At 34.5% G+C, this 24666-nt stretch overlaps 1 protein-coding gene across 2 annotated transcripts in view; it reads right to left on the reverse strand.

Moving 5' to 3' along the window:
- LOC119071882 (IQ motif and SEC7 domain-containing protein 2) overlaps nt 1-24666 on the reverse strand; it is an 87642-nt gene that overhangs the window by 61860 nt on the left and 1116 nt on the right. The window contains exon 1 of one of the 2 annotated variants that reach the window (XM_037176978.1): nt 5303-5632. The exons of the other annotated variant lie outside the window; for it this stretch is intronic. Within the exon in view, the coding sequence (XP_037032873.1) occupies nt 5303-5325 (23 nt within the window). The 5' untranslated portion in view covers nt 5326-5632. Of the gene's footprint in view, nt 1-5302; nt 5633-24666 lie in introns of those variants that run through there. 2 annotated transcript variants of the gene reach the window in all.

Here is a 24666-nt window from a genome sequence, read left to right on the forward strand (position 1 = left end):
AATCTATAAAACATCAAACTGAATGCTGTTCATTATACACTGCGAATAGTTGTGAAAGAAGAATACAATCGAGGGAAAAATAGCATAGAATAGAAGATTTTAAGGCAGTAAATCCAAAGTTTCGTTGGATCTTATCTAAATTTTAAATTGTATTCGATTTGAGAATGGTATTGTCTTTGTAACAAATTGCAATCCGAAACTGTTGTTATTTCTATTCGCTGTTGAAAATTTAGAAAATTGAAATGTCTCAATATAAAACATTCGAATATAACGCCATTCAATAACTACCGAAATATATAAATAAGCAAAATCACAACTTAATCGAAAATTAATGGATTGAAACAACTCAAACCGCAATTAGTTTTCTTTCAAACGCAGAACCCCTCCTCAATATCCTTAATTGTAGAAAGAAAAAGGATCCACGGAAGTTATCACTTAAAAAACCAAAGATTCAAGAAACAAAAGATTTCGCCCAGTAATGGGTTTTCGGCTCTAACGGCATCTGATAAAAAGTCTCATTTTTTGTTGTTTAAAAAATCCTTTTGAATAAAAATAGACGTTGCTACACAAATCGCCTTACAACGACTCACAAATTTTATACAAATTGATTTATTGTTTGATTTTTTTTTACAACTTCCTGCTTCTTCGTATTGTCTTTCTATTGAAAAGATTAGGCAACCAAATTCTTCTGAACTATTCCATTATAAGAAAAGTACACAAAATCATCTTAATAAATTGAATTACTTAAACTAATTCCATTGAGTAGTGACCATAAACCTCTACTTATAATTTCCTACAAGAAATGGATAGTCTACTGTTGATTGTTGGAAGGTACAGAATTGATGATTAAGTACACTAACTTTTAAACGACCTGAAGCGTATCATGTGTAGACGATTGGTAAGTATTTCAATAATTCGTTTGGTTACAATAAGGGTCATCAATTCGTTGTAATACGTAAAGTTCCTTGCTCTTTACATAAGACAAAAGCCAAAAGTTAGGAAGCTGTAATTTCATGTTATATTCAACAGTCAACAATGAAATATCTTTAAGAATAACAGTTTTTACTACCGTGAACATTACGAGTGTGGGAGTTTGTTTTCTATTTACATGGGCTACGGTGTTTTTTCCATAAAAAGTTCGTCTTTTCATTATACATAAACAAGACCAACATTCTAAAATCTAGGTAGCAGCGTTAAAACATTAATTAGCTAACATAATTCATGGTGATGTTGCCGTAAATCCAGGTGGTTTGTGACAAAGTACACAGAAAATGGACTTTTTTTTAAATATAAATAATAATAATACAGCCAGCGTACGAAACGAACCACATAGATGACTTTTATGTAAATATTTAAATTGTTTCCCTCTATAAGAACTTATATTATGTATACTACCAGAGAAAGATCCATCAACATGGAGACATAATTCTACTCATATAAAACTTTTTGCTGAATAATTAATTTCCAGTCTGAAAGACACATTTTTAATTTGTAGTCATCAGACAAAGAGGTGAGCTAGGAAGTGTGTTCAGTTTGTTTTTCTTACCTAGAGTTCCCATTAAACTTTTATGGAACAACTGCTGTATAGAGTGATACACCTTGCGATAGGAAACTAATAAAATGGACAATTTTTCTTATTGAACGAATCAATAAGTTTTATATAAGTCTAATGTGTTGGTGTGGCCATTTATTGCACTATATAAATGCTAATACGCGAGTGTTATCAATAGAAACAAGAATTGGTACAATAATTGTGATAAACAAATTTATTAATTTGAAATGATTGTTAAATCGCCCACTTTTCATTAATTTTATTGTCTAAATCGATTCGGTTGGATATTTATTGAAATAATAATGTTCTCTTTATCATCTGTTATTCCATACCATAAAACCTCTCTATATGCGTTTCTCTAGATACGTTTACTAATCCATTTGGGATTTAAGTAGAGAAAAAAAGAGTCATTTTGATGGTGGGCGGTTTAGGCAGTCGTCTGGTTGAAATGAAAAGATTATTTAGCATTTCAAATAAATAACTTTGCTTCACGCGCTGTATTGTTACAATATGCGTGTTGAGATTAATCGTTTAATAATTTTTTTTCATTGTTCACAATGAATCGTGAGTAATTGAAATACACATGAACGCATCGACAAGATGTGGTTGATCGTTGGCTTAGAAAATTGTAACGTAGAAAACTATAAACATCACTCTTTCGACTTAGAGTTGGAGAAGAAAATAATAAAAAAAAAACGTGGGACAACATTGTAACGAACCAAAGTCAACGTTCTTCCATGGTACTCTCTGTTACATAGAAAAAACTTGTGGTGCGATGAAATAGCTGTTTTACCATTTATTGAACTAGAGTACATTCCATTAGAATTGAGCACAGTAAAATTTGTGTGTGGAATTCCCAGCAGTCATATCATTTCGTCCTGCATGTACACACTCGTAGCACAGAATATAACCTCTGAACCATCTGAACGGAATGATAAACGGCCCACCAAAAATGTTTTACTATGGGACACATCCCGCGTAATAAATTCAGTTTCCTATCCATAATTAAACGAAATTAATATTTTTCGGTACACACAATTTATCCAACGAAACACCGAAAATTGTATTTTACTAATGAACGAAATGAATACACTGCTGCTGCATGCAGCAAGTCCCTTGCAAATCTACACAATCCCTAATAAATGCGATTCTACTACGTGTCGAAAGCCGTATAAATTGCATAATGCAACGAAAATGTCTGGTATTTTAAACAGTAGACCACTTAAAAAAATGATGTAGTGTCGTAGACAATGGTGAAGGCACGGGTTGTGTGTTTTATTTTATTACCATGCTGTTTAAATGGCACAAATTTTTTTCACACAAATGAATTTAAAAAAATTCATTTTATGGATGCATTTTAAAATGACTTTGAATTATCCATTTAAATAGATTTCTGTAATTAGTGCCATGACGATGTTCGCCTTAAAATTTACAATTTTGCAACAAAACTTTTACAGCTTCTGTACTCATTAGTATTCCCAATTATGTATTTTCTGTGCACACAGAAAAAAAAAGAGAAGTTCACATTAACAAAGTTCAAGACAAGAAGACTCTTTGAACTTCGTCTTAAAACTTTATTGGACGGTAAGTTAATTACCGAAACATAAAGTGGAAATGTGTTTCTTATTCTGCAATGATTTTGTTTCTTTTTTCGGAAGTGCATTATATATGATGCGCAAGCGTATAGTTTCTCTTCCAATGAAGCATTTCCACCCTACTCGCTACAGCAATAAGACTTCGAAAACATGACTCATTACCAACATATCTATAAATTACGTTAATGTATTTTTTGGTCGTTTGTCGACGAAATTTCTGTGTATCTGCAAGCCAAATTGGTATACAGATATCGAGTACGGTATAGCTTTAGTCTAGTTTTTTGGGACAGAATATCGGTTTGAAATTAGGTCGCACTTTATAGCATACCACCGAAACGTTTTTCCTTTATTTCCTTCGTAAGTCACACAGTCATTAGTTTCAAAAACGGTTTCAACAATTTATTTCAATTTAAATGCCGCACAACCATTTAAACAAATTGAAATGTAACCATAAAAAATGATAAATAAAATGGCAAATTTTTAAATTGCTTGAATACATTAAGATTCATTTTCATTTCAATGTTGTGACTGTTGACCTAGGAACAGTGTAAAATACAACTGCGACAATTCTGTTTAATTTTTTTTAAATTGGCTTTGTCCATTTCATGAACAACTAGTAGTACGTTTATCGTCAGGTAGAACTAATTATATGTAGGTTAGGCATTTTCGATAATTCCTTCGATTGATAAAATATCGATTATTTCTTGGAAATCGAATATCGATATTTTTCAAAAGTCAATATCAATCGAACGTTTTATCGATAATCGATATTTGATTGTTGATAATCGGATAAGTATCGATAAAAAGGATTAAGATGAAATTGTTTTAGTAAATTAAAGCCGGCCAAAGCTTACCTCCACTGGCTCTTTAAGGTTGTTTTCTAACCAAATTAGTTTGTTTGGGTGTCAATCTAATATTTTTGTTAAAAAACGGATGGTTCCGAGCTTCAGTAATTGACAAATATCAATCGAATGTTTTATCGACATTCGATAATTAATTGTTGATAATCGATTATTGTCTTTGAATATCGATTATCGATAAAACATTCGATTGATATTGTATCGATTATTTTGAAATTTTATCATCGATTGATGATATTTTTTAGTGAACATGCCTAGTAGGTAATGTGGTTTAGAGTTTAGAGTTTAGAGATCAAAATCATCTTATTTGCATATTAAGCAGTCGTAGCAGTAATAGTCTATTACAAATTTTTTTCACACAAATTATTAGAAAAAGGCCCAAAAATTTTGAAATCTTGTCATCTGTTATCGAGAGCCCGACAAAAATAAATGTTGGACCTCAACAGGTGTTATACAGAAAAATGTATGGTGAAACGAATGAAGTAAACGATTTTGTATTAATCTATTAGAAATGTTTAAATCAAAGGAAGTAACAGATTTGGTAACCACTAGTATGCTTATCGACTGTGAATGACTACGATAAAAAGTAGTCATGTTCCATGACTTTAGTGATTCTTCAACCAAAAGTAGTTCTCAACAATATACTGTTCCTTGTCGAGCTGAAACGATTATGATAGTTTCGTGATAGTTGCATATATATGAACCTACGTCAACCGTCGGCATGTATAAGCTGCAAATTGTGGTGTGGAAACTGTTTTTTATGACACAATAATCCACTTATTTCATTTGAAAAAAATGTAACAAAGGTTGAGCTGTTGTCGCATAAAAATAAAAACTGGGTTGACCGATAAAAAAATGATGTCTAGTCAAGTACACATAACTAATAAATTGGGTTGCAATGTTGCTATAGAAATGACACAAATAGAGGAAGAAATTTGATATTTTGTGACATAATGACCAATCAACCAAAATGTATTTGACGTTCGGGATTCGGGTCAAGGATTTTTTTTCTGTAAAATTATTTCTACAAGGAGCAGTTAAATTTATAATAATTCAAAGAGAGCGTTCTCAATCGAACGACATATGTTATTTTGAATGGTTCGACGAAGAATTTTCCCTTCGAAGTGTTTGCATAGCGTTTTCCATTTTTCCATAAAAGCTTAACGGGAAACAGCTGCTACAGAGATAAGCGACTTAAAATAACAATGTGATAAAATATATCCGATTCCCGTGCTATACACACGATTTTTATGTAAAACCCTCTTCAAAAATTTACTTGAAAAGAACATACTCACCGATAAACGTCTATGGCGCTCATTCTTTTCCTGTGAATCTAAGCAGCAAAAGGTCAATGAACTGACGATTTGAAGTGTGAAGAAAATCCGTGAAAAACAAACCGAAAAAAACCAACTACAATTTTCTGTATGTAACCGAGAAATTTCACGCCAAGTTCGATAAATTAAAGTTCATGTATGGTGAATGTTGATGCTACGGCACGTAGATTTCCCGAATTGATGAAAACTGAAAATTTCGAATCACTGAACTTGAACGGTAATCGGTGCCGATGTCAATCGTTTCGGAATGAATGAGTGTATGGAAATTGCTAATTTTAATCAATCAAATTAAATTCAGCCATTTTAAACAAACATTGTAATCATTACGATACTATATATATGTCGTCTGTAGAGAAGAAAACATCCCCGCACAAATTGCCAATAATAAACATTGCTATGGGTGGTGAAAGTGTTTTATTTTCCAGTGTCGTGTGTTCGGTTATTTATATAATTTTATCGATTGGTAGGGAAAAAAATAAATATTATTTATAGTATCGTACACACACACACCGCGTTCCTGATTTCTCGTTATTTTCGTTATATTTGTACGATTTTCACAAAATGTAGCCCAATCTATGGCTTCATAACAAATGAATTTCTAACAAAGGGATACTCGGAAATTCTTTCACTAAAATGTCAGGAAACTCGAAGCACGAATTGATAGTATAGTGTTCCCTCTGTATCGCAGTAGGCATTCGATATCGTAGCATTGATTTTTTGCAATTTACAAAAATTTAGTACGAAGCTTTCCAGCTATAAATCTGAAGAGCTACACAAAAATCACATGAAATAGAGTAATGCTTTCGGCCAGTTCGCATACAACACACCAGACACTAAACAGAAAAAACTTGTAACAATGTACCGGAACATTATTATTTCAATATTAACTTCCGTACGATGGTTTCAAAATACTCCAATAGACTGAAAGTGAAGTTTTCCATTCTCGTTTTAGGTCTATATTGAAAATGATCTCTCTAGGTTTTGTATATATAATGTGTACATAAAATGGAAAATATACCATGTTGTTTCACGATATGCGCATATTATAAGAGCGGATTCGTTTTTATATACCGTTATACTCGCATAATCAATGAAAACAAAAAATGATACCAAAATCAGAAGTGCATTGTTGCACATGCCGAAATTGTATTTTTTGATATTCCTTTCGTCTTTTATGTGTACGGACGGATTTCACCTTCGAAACTAACGAAAAAGGTAAGTAAATTTTAACAGAAAATGACACAAGTTCTCAATGCATAAAGTTTTACTTTCTCTCTCTTTCTCTGCTTTTGTTTGAGAAACGAAATACCATTACATGTATAACTACATCGAAATTTCCTTCCGAAGTGAGTTGTATCACAACCCTCCTGTCATTAAAGCACCCTACATTTTCAATACATTACATAGAGCTGAAATAATATCGCTCGTTGGTACCAATATACATGAACAAATACATGTAGCACGAAAGCATAGTTTCTCTTTTCTCGCCTCGTTGTCATGGTGAATGTTTCTATTGGAATTAAATGGATCTGTTGCAAACATCATCACATAGCATTTTGGCTTTTTATATACATAACAGCATCTGAAAACCACTGAAAAACACTACGAAAAATGAGAAGGGAATAGAAAACATATCGAAAGGCAGGCGGTTCATCACGCACTTTACTAATTTATCGTAGCTGCACATAAATTCACTTGAATTCTGTTGCATTTAATTCCGAAGATAACATTCCATGTCAGTTTATCTTCCACAGAGAAGACAGATTTAGTGTTTAATTTAGGTTTTCCAAACATCATTTGTTTTCGTTCCACATAATCTACGTTCAATGTCCGACAGTATGACACAACAAATATAACTTTTTTCAAATGCGTTTGGTGCGTAGTTTGGATCTGTGCAATTAAGAATGACCCGGTCGGAATGACATGAAAAAAGCAACAGAAAAACATTTTTGTAAGTTTCAGTCATTTGGAACTTTTGTCATCGCCGCTTTGTTAACGTAAGGCAGGCAGATAGTGTTCAGATTTTGATGTAACACTCACTCATATTCTAATAGTCCGTTGCCAATTCGCAACGTTAAAAATATTGCTGAACCTGAGACTTAGTTTTACTGTGTACTATGTTGCCTTTCCTGAGATATGAAGAGAGCTTGCAATCATCTTGCATATGACAAGCAAGAGTTTGACTTTCAATACAGGCGTATATAGGGAGGAGATCAGCAAAATCAATTCTATCCATTCATCTGCTATCGACAAAAACAATATGCATAACCAATGATCTCTGTTCACAGTTCTCTTATATAGCGAAATGTATGTTAAAACCAATGAAGTAACAGATTTAATGATTTTTCATGTGCTTTCTGATTAACCTTAATTTATCTAATTAGCCTCAATACCAGCAACATACACTCTACGGATAATAGAGGCCGAGTTTCGAGTTTGCTATATGTATGGATGTATGGACGATTTGTTCATTATCAAAAATATTAAGCGCCTTCCATACTTCACTTTTCGATTGGACCACAGAATAACCCCGGAAAAAACAAGCAAAATTTCAACTCGTTCAATATTGTCCATAGAGTGGCCTTGAGAAAATCATACGTCTACGTTTCGTCTGATGACAGTTCGGGTGAGAAAATGTCTGTTTTCTTCCATCTTATTTGGTCAAGTGCGAGTTGTCCAAAAAAGCCGTTTCGCTCATATTGAATGTAAAAAGCGATTTTATGGTTGATTATCATAGATGGATCGACCAGTAACTCAAATCGCGATGTTGCCAAGCTGGGATCGGCCTGGTTTGATCTAGGGGGCCAACGTTCCCTAACACTTCTTTTCGCTCTATGAAATTTTGATTTTTGAAAATTTATTTAAAAATATAAAATGAAATATTTTTGACATGGTTCCATGGGCGAAATTATTCCGAATGGTGTCTATTTTATGTTAAAAATAAAAAACATTAATTACTTTAAAAAAAACATTTACTGGATTTTCCAGATTTGCACATATTTTGTATTGATGGTCGCCATCTTGAATTACAGCTCCATCTGCATATTTTTTCAATCACTTATATTTTTCTCGTATGCAGAAAGGTTCAAGGAACAGAAGATTTATTTCCCACTCAATTCGGATCAAAATTCAATTTTATAGAGCCGAAAGAAATTTTAGCTGACGGCCGCTCCCTGGCCCAAACCAGGTCGATCTCAGCTTGGCAACATTGCGATTCGAGTTCGTGGCCGACCCACCTACGATAATCAACCATAAAATCGCTTTTTACATTCAATATGAGCGAAAGGACAACTCGCACCAGACTATATTTTGATTGGGGAGAAAATAGGCAGTTACTCATCAGAACTTTATCATTTGTTTTTGTTTTGAAAAATGTGGAAAATGGCGTGTTACCTTGGCGCGACCGTCTCTCACATCGGGTTAATGTTCCTTAGTCATGCTCTAGGCAATCTCCTCACGTAACGCATTCCTATTTAACAGATTTGTTATGCTAACTTATGAGTCCGCCCTGAATATTCATACCTTTAGAAAATGTAAAAAAAATCCAATTTCAAGATAAACCACTGCATTTTTCACATAGACGTGAGGGAAATTCTTAATGTTACAATTGAATATTAGTTTTACGATGGAACATCTGAACCAGAAACGCACAACTTATACATGACCATATGTTCGTGCCGACCTGACGGAAGATTTGCATTCACAATGTACAACGTTTTATAATGTTGAAATAAATAAAATATTTGATAAACTTTTAATACGGAAAAAAATCAAATTTTCTATAAATTTTCTTCCGAATTTCCATATTTTTATTCTCACAATAGAAATTCGCAAGCTATAAGCTATTATACTATGTACACACAGTCTACATCAGTATACATAAAATGAGGAAAAAAAGGTCTGATCGCCCACCGTTTTAACACATATATGCGTGCATGCGCATATTACTGTCCTTCTTGAATATAATAGACAATGAAAAATTTGCTTCAGAAATTTTTATGTACACGCTTAAGTATGACGATTGTTAGAAACTGTACATTATGTAGCAACATGTATATATACACTCACTGAATGGAATATTTTACTGTGTGAATAATGTGAATATCAAGGAAGCACACAAAAGTGATTTTAAAGGAAACAGGAACCAACATCATGCATTGTAAGATATTTTGTTTTTTGATGGTTTTGTAGACCGAAGAAAAGAAACGTTGATGTTGTATTTCAGACTGAAAGGTGAGCACCAACCAGGGTGGAAAAAAAAGTCGGAATAAAAACAAGTTTTTTTCATTCAACGAGATGACATACGGTCATAGAACTATCATACCATAAGCGTCATATTTTTACGTTCATCGTATGAAAAGTAGAATTTAAAGGGCTGTGTGTGTTCTACCTTTTTTGTGAATTATGTATGCTTCATGCATCGTTTCAGACACGAAATTTCGAACATTGAAAATGTAAAATGAACCCACACTCACGTCCGTGCCACACTTCACCAAAGGTATCTACCTTCACACTGACGAATATTAATAAATTTGCCATCATAGAGAAACAAAAAAGAATCAGCAACTTTAGCAGTACGTACTTGAGCGTATGAAACAAAGCGTGCATACACACGACATCCAACAATAAAAAGGTAAATTGTGCATATATTTTCCATCATAAAAGTTATATCAAATTCTCGCATCACAAATTCCATCAGTAACATTGTACAGTGCACCTTTATCACACAAACTACAACTATGTTGCAGAGTTCTTTGCAGTGTTACTGTTGATTTTCACTTTTTCAAGTACGTACACTTGACGACACTAATGATGCTCTTGAGCAAAAGTAACAATAACCGTGTCTAAACTTTCAAGCACATTCCATGAATTGAATTCTTATTCATAAAAAATACGTCGCATTTGGTAATAAATTATATTCGGTTCCACAATGCGAATACCTGCGACACGATATGTGACACTGTGCTTTGCTATTGAAAGTAAAACCTTTTGTTGGAACCAGCAAATTGAATCGGTGAAAAAGAATGGAATTATTGCTGAGAGAGATTACTTAATAAAAACAAAAACAGGAGATGCAGTAATTAGGTAGACAATATTTAAATTGCAACATGTAGCCTCGGAAAGATTGCAAAGCAAGTGACTTGTTCTATGAAAATGGTTTAAAATTGAAATTGGTTCTAATTTGATTCGCGAATTTAACAGCGGATCCGTTGGTGGCTTCTCAGATAGTGAAGAGACCAAGCCCACCCCCAACTAAAGAATTTTCTTTCGCAGTTTTTCATTCTTAAATTCAACAAAGAATTTCGATTTATTTGGTGCTACCTTACCTAAGGCTACGTTCGAAACTGTAAGTATGATTTATTACAAATATACGAGCATCGACAGCAATTATTTCCCAATTCGGTTCAATATGTTTTATTATGTGCTAAACACTCGCTCACCTTTTATAACGAATGGGCTTCAGACGAAACGAAGTTGGAAATATGTAACATTCTTACCGCAATGGAAAAACTTTCCTTGCGATAAATTCAAAGTCACCCAATTCACAATGGATGTAACAATATGAAACAAGAAGAGAAGAAACGGAACTCGAAATCAATTTATTGATTTCTTTCAATAACGCAAAACTTTCTTTATTGTATACGATGCGACGTAACCGCCAACGGTTCGGAAAGTTTTGTTTTTGCTTTTAATAAATTTTACACTTTATTGGATCGGGTCTTTTTTCGGCATGTATTGTGTTGCTGTTAAAACCCCCAATGTGAATTATAAAATGAAAACTTTTCGGAGAAGTTTAGAAAATCGTGTGGCTTAAAGTCTTTGCTATAACATAAAATTCAACTAGTGAGAAGTCATTGTCAACAAAACGGAAATTGTGTTAGAATATTGGATGTTGTTTTGAGTTTCATATCCAACGTTTTTAGCATAAATTTGTAATTCAAAACAACTGAATTTACTTCGAATTTTTGATCAGTCATTTGTCCCGATTACGATGGAACATCAAGGATAGATGACATTTAATAACCAAACCAGTAAGAAAACATTTCGGAAGCTTATCACAATGTCTGTTTATTCTCGAGAGAACCAGCAATGAAGGAAAGATTTAGAAGTCAAATTGATACCTACGAATTGTAGCTCGGTCCACTACCTCCTGAACGACAGGCCTAACAAGAACAAGCAATCGCATTCAATAATTTGTACATAAACCAATCTGATTTCATGTGTAGGTATTTAACAGATTAGAAAAACTGACGATGTGTGCAATGCCTTCATCACTCTCTGTTGATATAAACACATTTTTGAGTAAAAAAATTATGATTTCCAACGATGTATGATTCGATACTGAGGTAAATGGTAACGTAGGCGTCTGATTTTAATTTGATTGGACTTTTAAAAGTTTAAAACCATTGAGGATGAACAAAAATAAATAACAACAACAAAAAATAAATTGAAATAGGTTAATAAGACGACCAGGGTCATTCACATAGAAGGATAGGTATATTTGGCAAACATTTTTATTTATTGTTTGTCAATGTCGTAAATTATAAAATTTTTATGAAATTTCATGGAAATATTTCTTTTATTCCGTTTCACTGGTGTAGTCAATTATTATAAGTTCCAGTTAAAAAGAAATTGCAAATGTTTGCACGACACTAATTTTAATGCTTGGTAATGTTTTTTGCTCATGTACTGTACACACTCGCTGTATACAATTTCACATTGTAACATTTCACATGCAAAAGAAAGAGCTAATAATGTCCGACATTACCAGGATATCCTCTCTAAAAAGCGCAATGCTCCACATACACCAGCAAGACAATAAACTATGTGCATAAACGTTTTATAATGTCTGGGCATGGCTCCAAAAACTTGAAGGAAAAATTATCAAAATTTCAAAACTTTTTCCCATCCGAACATTAATCATTTCCTTGTGTGAAGTTTAGGAGAACATGTTTAATTAGTCTCGTACGTCTCATAGCAGAATCGGAAAGTCGTTAAAAATTTGTCGTATTTAAGCAATGAAAGGGAAAGAAACAGTGCATTTGTTGATGAATGAAAAAAAGGGGTGGAAAAAATCATCATTATTGATAGAATTCATCTGTTAACGATAACGATGACAAAAATAAACCATGACCGGTGGCTGGCATTGTCTTATATAGCGAATTGTTTGCCAAAACAAATAAAGTAACAGATTTCGTTTCAAACACTATGCGATAATTTCAGGAAAAGAAGTAGTAGATCACGTCTTCCTCAAAACATTTCTAAAGACTTGGTTGCAGCAGAAGCTAACAAATGAGTGCGCCGATAGGTTATTCACTCTACAATGTTGAGGTATTTTGATATGTGCCTCTACGACATATTATATTCAAATAATTCATCAGGGATCTTAATAGTTTTTAATAGTGGTTTCGTTCGTGCGAGTAATAAGTCATACCATCCTGCTGTTATTCTAACATTATTTTTTTTCATTAGGGTTATAGGATCAGCTCTTCATGTTATTCAAACATATGTTATTTCACATGAAGAATATGTACTACACTCGATCAAATGACATCATTATACGTTTGGGATATGGATGGAAACGACGCATATGGTTTTATTTATAATTTTGTGTGTAATATGCTCTGGTTGTGTGAATGTAATGAAAATTCACATTTTTAATTAAAAAGAGTGTTAATTGGAACTAATGGTAAATTAATTCTGAAAAGTAACGAATTGTCTTTTAAAGAAAGATGACAGCAAAGTTGTTTCGCACTAAATAAGCAGACAAACAATACACCTATGTAATGAGTGGGTGGTAGAAAAAAAAAATAAGTCGAACAGACGATGATCTTAGGCCAGAATTTTTTTTTTAATCATTCCCCGATAAGAAGTGACAATAGGATGCTATGCAAGGATTTCTCAGAGTTCAAATCAGTCTGAAGATGAAATGTGATGTTATCTGGGCCTCCGTCACTTCTGTGTTGTTGGTAGATGGTAGGTGAAGCAAAGGTCCATATTGTAAGCACTTTTTCTAAGTGAAATGCGTTAAGCACTGTCACTGAACATTAGGGCGTATCGAATTTTGAGAATTTTAAGGGTCGCGATAGCCTGTGTGCGGAAAACGTAGATCATTGAAAACTAAGTCCAGGCATATGGTTGATGGATCCGAAGGTGCCCGGGAAGAAGTCCCACCGGACGACTTTAACTTTCAAATGGCCATAACTCGGAAAGTTAAGAGTATTTTTGAAAACAATGTTCTAGCAGGATGTAGAGCGTTAAAAACTCTACAAAACTGCCAAAGAAACCGATGGTCCAAAAGGTGTGTCTGTCGAGGTTTTCTAACATCGAAAGTTCGACATTTTGGTTTTTGACTTTTATTTCCTGAGAGACAAATTATTAACTTTAGCTTTTAGTTGTAGAGGAGGTCGAGTACTACCAGTACACTAGGCATTGTCCCGGTCGGCGATCCATCCGAAACCACTTTTTCAAAATTAATGAATGAACTTTTTAAGTGTACCCACGTCGCCCACGAAGCCAGCGCAGACACTGTAACCGGTGTTGCTGAGTCGAGGTAACCTTGGCCAGTAAGTGCACATAATATTCCATAACAGTAGCTGAACTCTTTTACAAAATATTTAAGAGTTCGGTGTAGCACATTTTGTACTACAAAATCTGAGAAAGTGAAATTTGTGAGAAAAACAACAAATAATCGTTTTAATTAGTTATTTGACCCACGAACAGTAGTAAGAAGTCGATTTCGTTGTAAATACACATTTTTCGATATTTTTACAAAAGGTTGAATTTCGTGGTATACAGTGTCAATATAATGTGCTACATCGAGATCCCAAATATTTTGTAAAAGAGTTCAGCTACTGTTATGGAATATTATGTGCACTTACTGGCCAAGGTTACCTCGACTCAGCAACACCGGTTACAGTGTCTGCGCTGGCTTCGTGGGCGACGTGGGTACACTTAAAAAGTTCATTCATTAATTTTGAAAAAGTGGTTTCGGATGGATCGCCAACCGGGACAATGCCTAGTGTACTGGTAGTACTCGACCTCCTCTACAACCTCATGCCAAAAGCTAAACTTAATAATTTGTCTCTCAGTAAATAAAAGTCAAAAACGAAAATGTCGAACTTTCGATGTTAGAAAACCTCGACAGACACACCTTTTGGACCATCGGTTTCTTTGGCAGTTTTGTAGAGTTTTTAACGCTCTACATCCTGCTAGAACATTGTTTTCAGAAATACTCTCAACTTTCCGAGTTATGACCATTTGAAAGTTAAAGTCGTCCAGGGGGACTTCTTCCCGGGCACCTTCGGATCCATCAACCATATGCCTGGAATTAGTTTTCAATGATCTACGTTTTCCGCACACAGGCTATCGCGGCCCTTAAAATTTTAAAAATTCGATACGCCCTACTGAACATGTTGGCGAAGACCGACAGGAGGGATTCTTTTAAAAAACAACCTACCGAAATCGGACGCATTTTCTAGTGGAATTTTCTATATGTACCTGGAAAGGACTTCGACCCTAGAAGCCAAAACCACTTCCAAAAAAATTCTTCGAAGCTTGTGTGGCTGGTAAAAGTTGATCAAATAATTACCTTTCAAATGATACCCCACACGACCATGCATGTTTTGTGTACATCGAGAAATTTCTGTAAGGACAGTGTAAGTCCTCGGTTGAAAACTTTACCTGCACATATTTCAGTGTAGATGAATTTTAAAACCAATAAATCCCTATTCGGCTCAATAGTACATGTTATTACCTTTCTAATGACACCCCACACGACCCTATACAGCTCGTCTTGGTAAGAGAAGTCCAAGTTTGCGGTTTTTGATGACCTCTCGCTAGCCACACAAGCTTCGAAGAATTTTTTTGAAACTGGTTTTGGTTTCTAGTGTCGAAGTCCTTTCCAGGTAAATATAGAAAATTCCACTAGAAAAAGCGTCCGATTTCGGTAGGCTGTTTTTCAAAAGAATCCCTCACAGTTGATCTAAAATCAGATACGTTGGATACAGGAGAAAGCTCACTCAATGCTTTTTTGTTTTAGGTATGTAAGGATTGATCATTTTGCACCAAAAAAATTGTCTAGAGATGGCCGGTATAGCGACACTACAGAACAAGATAATAGGACACTAAATAAATCATTAAATGCGTACTCTTGTTCTGTAAGAAGATCCCTACAAGTTAAAGCTGGATATTGCATTGGTCTACTTAATGCCCAATAATCTACTATTATCTGGCATCTTATGGCAAGACTTCTTTCACTGCCCACGTCCTCTCCATGACAGTGTGAATAAATAATTCAATATTTTGGTCCCAGAACTTTATTGTTTGAGAGTGTACGCTCCAGGTACTTTGTCATAGGAAATTAGTATGTCGACCTATGTTCATGTTTTACATGATTGGGCGAACTGTTTTGGCATAAATATTAAACTATTTAATTTGGCTTCACACCGAGCTGAAAATGAGAACGTCTCTAACCCGAAAAAAAAATCAAATTCATTTAACTCACCAAACATTTTAATTAAAAACTCTTTTTTTGTTGGTCTCGATGCGGAAAATTAATTTGTTTGTTCTAATACGGATGAATTTCTGCCTCAAATTTATACAGTTCCGAAATAATACAAAACAATTTTCCTCGGCAGCACAGAGTTCTGTTAATTAACATTAATTGCTAAAAAGAAATTACTGACATAAAAAGTATATGTGTGACATGAAACGAACGATGTTGTATACGTATATTTACATAAAGGAATGTCAACACGTACATGCAATATCATTGAGCATCTCATCTACACAGTACAGAAATAATAACTTTACGCCAAATATATATAAAAATATACAAGACACACGCGTCGCTATGCTACCGAATCGGTTCCATGATCATAAGTTCATTTGAAATCTTGTTTTTATTATATTCCAGACTGTGTCTATTAACTAATGGCACTGGCGTTGAGCATGCATTATGTCCATTAACAATTCAGAATAAACTCTTTGTAATATAAAAGAAAAAACAAAAATGAAAAGTCGGCACACGACTTGCAAATGAAATTAGTTGACATTATGTATATGCATAATATAATGCCGGCGCTGGTGTACGCTAAAATTACATAACAGGTGCATATTCGGTATACATACACATCTTATGCAGTCTAATAATTATATCGATATGCATAAAGCGGTGTATGTATTACAGGTAAATGCAAAAATTTTAGCTGATAATAATGATCAATGACACAAGGTGATATCAATGTTGATAAATCGATTGCAGGTGAGACATTGTCGTTGAACCCTTTTTCCATATTTTTTTATTTCTGTACTTCTGATATGGTTCACATAAATTATCAGTTTGGAATATTGGTGTAGACGGAGAGCCCACATGCAAATGACACCCTCGTAATGTCACGGTCTGAAACTAGCTAAGGTAAAAAAATTCAAGGTTCAAGGATTGAATGGTGAAGACAGTTGCGAAAGCGGCTGGCACAGCGATTTAAACGCTTTAGTGGATTTTTTCCAGTAACAAATTTTTAGCGCGCTCTTCTAAAAATTTTTGTTTTGAGTGCGCCTTTTATAGAGGCTAATCCTTCTGTAGATGTGGATCAGTTTATTAATTTTTAAAGTTAAATTTTTCTGGAAGAACATGTGTCTGAAAATTCGAAATCTGACTTGACTCAAATTTTGTTTTTCATTCATTGTTGTTACCAATACTTTTGTTTTTACCTGATTCTGGCCACCTCCCAGCAAAAAAAAATAATAAATTTTCTGGACAAATATCTTTCGCCTTAGATGAGTTTCAATGACTCCATGAGGGACTAATCTATATATGTGGGCTCTCGGTCTATGGTAAACTCTTTGTGAACATTTTAGCATTTCTGACAAAAATAAAATTAAATGTCGCGTTGTCTTGTTGTCTATTTGTGGAAGTATATGAGTCGAATGAGTTGGCTGTTGCGCAAATACGAAAAAAATGGAATTAATGGGTTTTGGTTGCCATAAAGAATATTACGAAAGTTAGATAATAACATTCGTCAGAAAGTGTTTGTCCAGGTGCGATTTCCGAAATCGTACTGTTGAACTACAACAGTGGGATCTTGTCTCCACGAGACAGGCAATATTCGGAAAATAAACTTGATGGAAGTGTTTAATTGCTAATACATTTACGGCCATAGTGCTGTCATATTAAACGAAGGTAATGCAATTGTGATTATTCAAAGTTTTGTTTTTTGTCGATAATCTATCGTTGTTGGGAGGACGGAAAATTATATTTTCTCAACTCAGTGACAAAAAGTAAAACTTTCGTTGCCATTTTTAAGAAAAACGTTATATACAACTCGGTGATAAATGATTTTTTAGGCACACGATGTGTATTGTCACACTCGGCCTACGGCCTCGAGTGACGCATCTACACATCTAGTGCCTAAAAAAGCATTTATCACTCGGTTGTACAAATTACTATTTCACAACGCAAGCGAGAAAATAGTCATTTTCTCATCTCAGCTGAAGCTTCGAGAGCCTTTGTTGTTGAAAACGTTGCGTTTACCTCTGGATAAAAGTCGGAAATTTTATTTTCTAGGGTGACTTTTGGCCAGAGTACTCGACACTCGACAAAACCCTCCAATAAAATTTCCAACTTTTTTTCCTAGATTAACAAATAACTATACTTGACAAGAATTGAAAGAGTTGAACAGTCGGGTTAACTAAGTTCAACGACAACAATAGCCATTGTCGAATTTCTTCCTTTCCAAAAAATATTCACACTCAATCAATACTAACGGTTGTTAACAGAATCAAACAAGATATTATTAATAAAAACATTTAAATAAAAAAATGCCTGGCACATGCAATAAGTAAGATGAAGCTAGAGAAAATGTTATAAAATCCGGAGAGACAAAAAACATTTCCATCTTTATGTAAGAAAGACTAACCAGTTTCGTTTTATTATGCATATTATGTATCATCATAACAGAATTGTTTTCATTTCATAAATAAATGATACGACCCGAAGAAATTTAATTCCATCAAATTTAATAATAAAATTTCTATATGGAACAAACGCGGGCATTCTTTTCGGTATACACATGGGTTTACTTTATTACATATTATATGTTTCATGTTTCGTTTCAAGTGTATTGAGTGTTAGATGTTGGTGCAAAAGGAAGAAGAAAAAAACGAATATTTAAGATGAAATCATTGAGGTGGTCTGATTTAAGTCGAATTTTATTTTTATAATCAACATTTTTTAGGGAAATATTTTCGGAGACATTGTGGAAAATACCACAGTAGGAATTTTCCAGATTTTAATTTAGAATTTTTGGAAGAGCACTACAACAAAGGAAATTTATAGCATACACTATTTAAGTCATTCATGTGCTGATAGGGCAATTGTGGTCTGATCCCATTCTGGAATAGTTTTTAAACACATATAAAATAGTTGCTTGCGCTGTAATTTAACAATTCAATGTAGAGGAGCTGAACTAAATTCTTTAAATATACTTAGGCAAAACCATGAATATCTAAATGGGGTACTCTGCAATTTCCATTTCCATCACTTTGAAATGCCTAACATGCGAGAAACTTTTTCCATTTTCTTTTTATTGTCCGAAAGAGTTGATTTTCTTCAATGAAGTTTCACTCACGTCTCTAGTGGGCCTTTTATAATTGTCAACTTCAGACACGCCGACTTTAGTTTAGCCCGTTGGGTGCTGAACCATAACTTTAACAAGTAATTGCAGTTGTGCCGTAGTCGCGAGCGGAGCGAGCAAATTTTTTTTAACGTTTTTTGTCGCTTATGAAGTGGAAAGTATTCTGAAGTTGTGAGAGTGTCGAAAGACTGAAAAGTTGTATCGAAAATCTACTGTAATCAAGAAATGAATAACTGTGAGACAAAAAATTTGTGTCTCGTTTTCTTACCTACTTCAGCGACCTACTTCAAATTTTTATTTTTTTATCGGTTTTTCGCATTTTGTTCTAAAATGCATGTTTTTTGCAGGTGTCTAAAAATTTTGCTTTATATAACTAATATAATGAAGACGAACACAGTTAAACATAAGATAGGAAGAGGACCAACAATTGTTTTTCTCTCATACAGAATTTGGTGTTTTTGCCAAAAAAGAAAAGAAAATTCTCACCTGCAGTCGAATTCTCAATGCTCACGTGCTTATGAGCTAAGATTGTGTTTGGTAATGGAAATTGTAAAATTGCGACGCAGTTGAAATTTCTTAATGTGATAATAGTTATTCTATCCAAACTTTCCTTAAAAATGTCAGCTAAGTCAATGTTTTTTAAAGCTGTGATAAAGCTTTTTGTTGGGTGCTGTGCACCCAACGTATTTCCTCGTTGGGTACTCGAGCACCGGCTAACCGTGGAAGTCGGCGTGTTTGGTCAACTTTTTAATAAAGATTGATATCAAATCTTTTACTTCTTAAGTTGTACACTTCGTATTGCTATATAAAAGAGCACCGGTTTAAGCTCATCGCTTATTTTTGTAATCCTTGTGGATAACAGCTGATTAGCCGTTAACCGACACCGTCGCTTTCTCTAGTATTTCATATAGCTAGAACTGTAAAGAGGGATCTCGGTTCGAGATGGCGTGAATGGTTCGAGATGGCGTGAATGGTTCGAGATGGCCTAAATGGTTCGAGATGGCGGAAATGGTTCGAGATGGCGGAAATGGTTCGAGATGGCGGAAATGATTCGAGATGGCGGAAATGGTTCGAGATGGCCTAAATGGTTTGAGATGGCCTAAATGGTTCGAGATGGCGTAAATGGTTCGAGATGGCGTAAATGGTTCGAAATGGCGTGAATGGTTCGAGATGGCGTAAACGGTTCGAGACGAAGTCGAGAACCTAGTTTACGACATCGAGAACGAAGATCACATTTCTACCGTCTTGGACTTTACAGTAGATAGATATGTAAAAAAATTGAGTTTACAACAATCGTAAAAATAGTGTTACAATGAAGTAAGTACGCAGGGTCACAAACTATATTTGAAGACATTTTTTCCTTTGTATATGAAACTTTTAAGTGGTTTTGTCTTCTCGGGTGTATTATGGCACGAGCATATCTGTGAAGCACCCACCGACGAGACCATTTTTCACATTTATTTTTAGTTAAACATATAATTATCGATTGATGGGCATGAAGAATTGGATTGGATTTGTGAAGGAGTAGATTCGTTGAATTAATTTCGGTAAACTGATAATTTCTCAATCCTCATTCCCAAAAATAGTCCTAATAGCATCTTCCCCTCGTTCTTATATTACTTAATTCAAGTGTCGTAATAACGGCAGTCGTTTATGATTTTCAATTTAAAACAGGTATATCCTAAATGCCACAGCTAAATGCAAACCGAAAACAAAAAAACTTACGAATAAACTGAACAAAATGACTGTGTAAACCTTAATTGGATAGTGAAAATGCTGTCAAGGTAGTTAGTTTAAATGGAATACAAGAAATAATAACAGCCAGGCGACGACAACGACGACTACAGTGTGTAACCTTTCGATACACTTTTCTGTGTTCATAACTCAATTTCATTGCCTATTACAGTTTGTTCAACTCAGCGCCACCAGTGTAATGTCTCGAACTTTACAAGTTAATCCATAATCAATATGAACATTACACTGACGACAGAAAGAAAAATTTCATATTCTCACAAACGTCTGTTGACTGAGACAGAATTCTACATATTATTCTTATCATACATGGAGAGAGGTCGGCTAACAGTTTTATCAATAAACAAACGTTGCATGTAGAATTTTATTTCCGTGAGACCATTTAACAATAACCGAATACAGTTCAATATTACCGATAATCTACCATGCGTACCCATAAGTCGTCTTTTTATGTCGAAAACTAACATAAACATAAAAGTGTCGTTCATTGCTCACAACATTCTCGGATGTATATAAAATGCTGCGTTATTCATTTATGTCATTAAATATTATATCATAACTTTTCGGTCAATGGCCTCCTCCTCGAACCATTAACTCTTATTACTAATATAAAAATAGCCGAACACATGTGAGAGTTTTTCATTTAAATTCAATTGAATTTATCTTTTTTTATTCATTCCATGTCAAGGGCGTTTCTTTTAATCCTAAAGCCCTTGTGAGGTTATCGCATTTTTCTTTCTTCAGATATTGAAACGAGGGGTTTTGTTAAACAATTCAATTACATTCTGCTACCAGACACCCATAAATGGTGGAATACTTACGTTCTGAAACTATTATTATTCTTCTACGCATTTCAATTGCCATGCAATTATAAAACTGCAATAAAAACGATTATGTAAATGTTGTCCGCTACGACACTAAATGGGAACAATTTTAAATCACCGCATGTAATGACAGAAATTACCTTGATCGAATCGACTGATCAGTGAAGAAAAGTGGTATATTAATACAACAAACTATCCGGTTGCGTGTTCATGTTCAACATTTCGACTCTAATTTGTCAACTTTATAAAATTGAATGCCCAATTTGGTCAAGTCACTTAAAAAGTTGTTCGAAGATGGGTAATCTTGAGAGTTATATTACCTCATCATTATTGGAAATCACAAGTGTTCGCTTAACGATTAATCAAAGCTATGACAAATGATTACGATTGTGAAATTAATCATCGTTTGTTCTTCATTAATTTGACCAGATTTTTGTTAAATTGACTTGATAAAATGATTGCAAATACTCGCTTGTGTCGTCTCTTGTGCAAGAAGATGTACACTTGGAATTCGGTGGTATTAATGTTGACAGAAAGCTTAATCAAATATCTCAACACTAAACTCCAATTTTTCGAACCTGTTCTTCACCGAAAATATCCTTTGTAACCTTCAGTGATCAATCACACGGAAAAGAAAATGTGAACAAATAACACCTTAACATCGCACCATCGTGTGTTATCAATATTAAAATAATCTCAACAAACAACGGACCCATTAACTACAAACTAACATGTTGACGACATGTTTTCGAATCGTAAAAATAAACAAAACGGAAAAGATGTTCAGTAAAGGAATGAGGGGCACCGCACAGATTTTTGTTTATGAAAGTTTTAATGTCTGTTGAAGACTTCAAACGTAAACAATAAACAGTCACTTACGGTGTGGTTATGGTTCTTATTGAAGACACATTTTAAAATTAGCAATGCCGGAAAACATCACATAACGAAATATTTGATTGCAGCAGATGGATGAGAGGAGGATCAGTACTTTCAGCGTGCCAAAATGGCAATAGCAAGAAAGGAAACAGAATTTAATCGAGACATCTGTTATGAGTGGACAGGACATTCGTATTGAAATCAGACACCATCACATATGCGATCAGTAAGTCACACTATGGTGCTCAGGTACTCTGTAAATTTATTCAAAAATATTTACGTTGATTTTATAGTTGGAGAAACCTCCAATTAGAGGTGAGCGGGCCGAGGTTTTTTCAAAGCCCGACCCGACCTGTGCCCGACCCGAATCGATTCTTTAAACCCGAGAACCCGACAGATACTGAAACCCGGCCCGACCCGAACCCGACCCGAATTAAATTTTTGAGACCCGATAACCCGAAACTTGACAGATACTGAGACCCGAAAGGTACTGAAACGTGCTAAAATCGAAAATTATTTAGAAAACGCAAAAAAATATTTCATTTTGAAACAGTTTCTTGAATTTCTTCCAAGAAAAACGAAATTGCGTTAGATCCACATATAAGTGTCCGACGCTGTGACTTTGCATAGAAAACTTTAATTCGGGTCGGTTTCGAATTTAAAACTTAAAACCCGGCCCGACCCGAATTGAATTTTTGGAACCCGAACAACCCGAAGCCCGTTAAAATTGAATCGGGTTCGGGGTCGGGCCGGGTCGGGTTCGGGTCGGGTTTTTGGCCGACTTCGGGTAGCCCGCTCACCTCTACCTCCAATAGTAAATAGATGTTGAGTGGAATTTCGATGTAAATTCATTTATTCGTTGCAGATAAACGAGCTCTTGTACTTCGTTTTGGAGTGGAGACGGTTGTCGACAATGTCAACAAAAATGAGCAACAAGCTCTGCTTATATGTTAAAACTAATGAAGTAAAAGATTTTGCACCAAACGTAAAATAGCCGACACTTTAAACAAACAGGGTAACAGATTTACATCGCGACACACATGCCCTGTGGAATTTAAGTTGTTAAAGTATAATCCCAATAAAGTCTGTGCGGTCCACTAAACAATAGTCGTCAATATTAGCGATGTCATGGTTTTGCGGACAAAACAATTTGCAAAAATTTACGCTGTTGTGCCGGGTTCACTGAGCCAGAACGCTCAAAGGAAAAAAATTTTTGTTGTTGTTTTACAATGTAATTACTTTACGAAAATGTTATCTGTGTGTATTCACTGCGATAATCAACGAATCAAGAACGATGAGTCAACTACGTTTGTAATTAACTGATAACATCAGATATTTGGTGCAAATAAAATGCCCATCGATAAGAAATTGAATTTGAATTAGTTCACTGATAGGCAGCGATAGAAATATTCTTGTGTTAGAGCTGAGAAACCACAGGGGTGTAGCTTAGAACAATTTTCATCGTCGCTGCTTAGAACATTTTTGATTTTTGTACCAGCCCTGTTGAATGTCGTTCAAAAACATCGAATCGTTTTTTAATTTTCTGAATGTCAGCTCATTACCGACAATACCACAACATGTACCGAAATATTTTTTGAACCGGTGGGTGGCGAATTAAAGTCGCATTTGCGTCTAGTTCTCCAATTAATTTAATTAAAATCTGATTCTTATTGTAAAAAAAAACTTGGAACGAGCCGAACAATTCTTATGATCTGGAATTTTGATTACCCAACGCAGATCCAGTCAAATAAATCGACAAACATTTTAAATGCAAATTTAACCGATTTCTGTGATACAATTGGAAATTCCAGATCATACGAATTGTTCGGCTCGTTCCAAGGTTTTTTTTTTAAATAATATCAAATTTTTATTAATTTAATTAAAGAAATAGATGCCCTAAACGAGTAATTATTCCGTGGACCAGCTGGTAATCGATCAAATGGTAATTTACAGCCAGGTTCTACACTGAAATTCAACTTGACAAAATCAAAACCAAAATCTGCTGCCTTTTTCATATAGTTCTATAATGTTATAGTTTTCGGCAACAACGATTTTCTGTTATAGCAACTTTTAATTGTCTTCGGCAATTGCCTAACATCGATGGTATTTTACGACAATTTTTATGGGAAAGTGGTACACCCGTGGGTGAAACAGAGCCACAAAGACTGGAATCACTATAATTCAGTCGCGGAAAAATTGCAGACATTGATTGGTTGCATAGTATACAAGCATGCAT

Source organism: Bradysia coprophila (genome assembly GCF_014529535.1).
Source record: "Bradysia coprophila strain Holo2 chromosome IV unlocalized genomic scaffold, BU_Bcop_v1 contig_5, whole genome shotgun sequence".
NCBI classification, from domain to species: Eukaryota; Metazoa; Arthropoda; class Insecta; order Diptera; family Sciaridae; genus Bradysia; species Bradysia coprophila.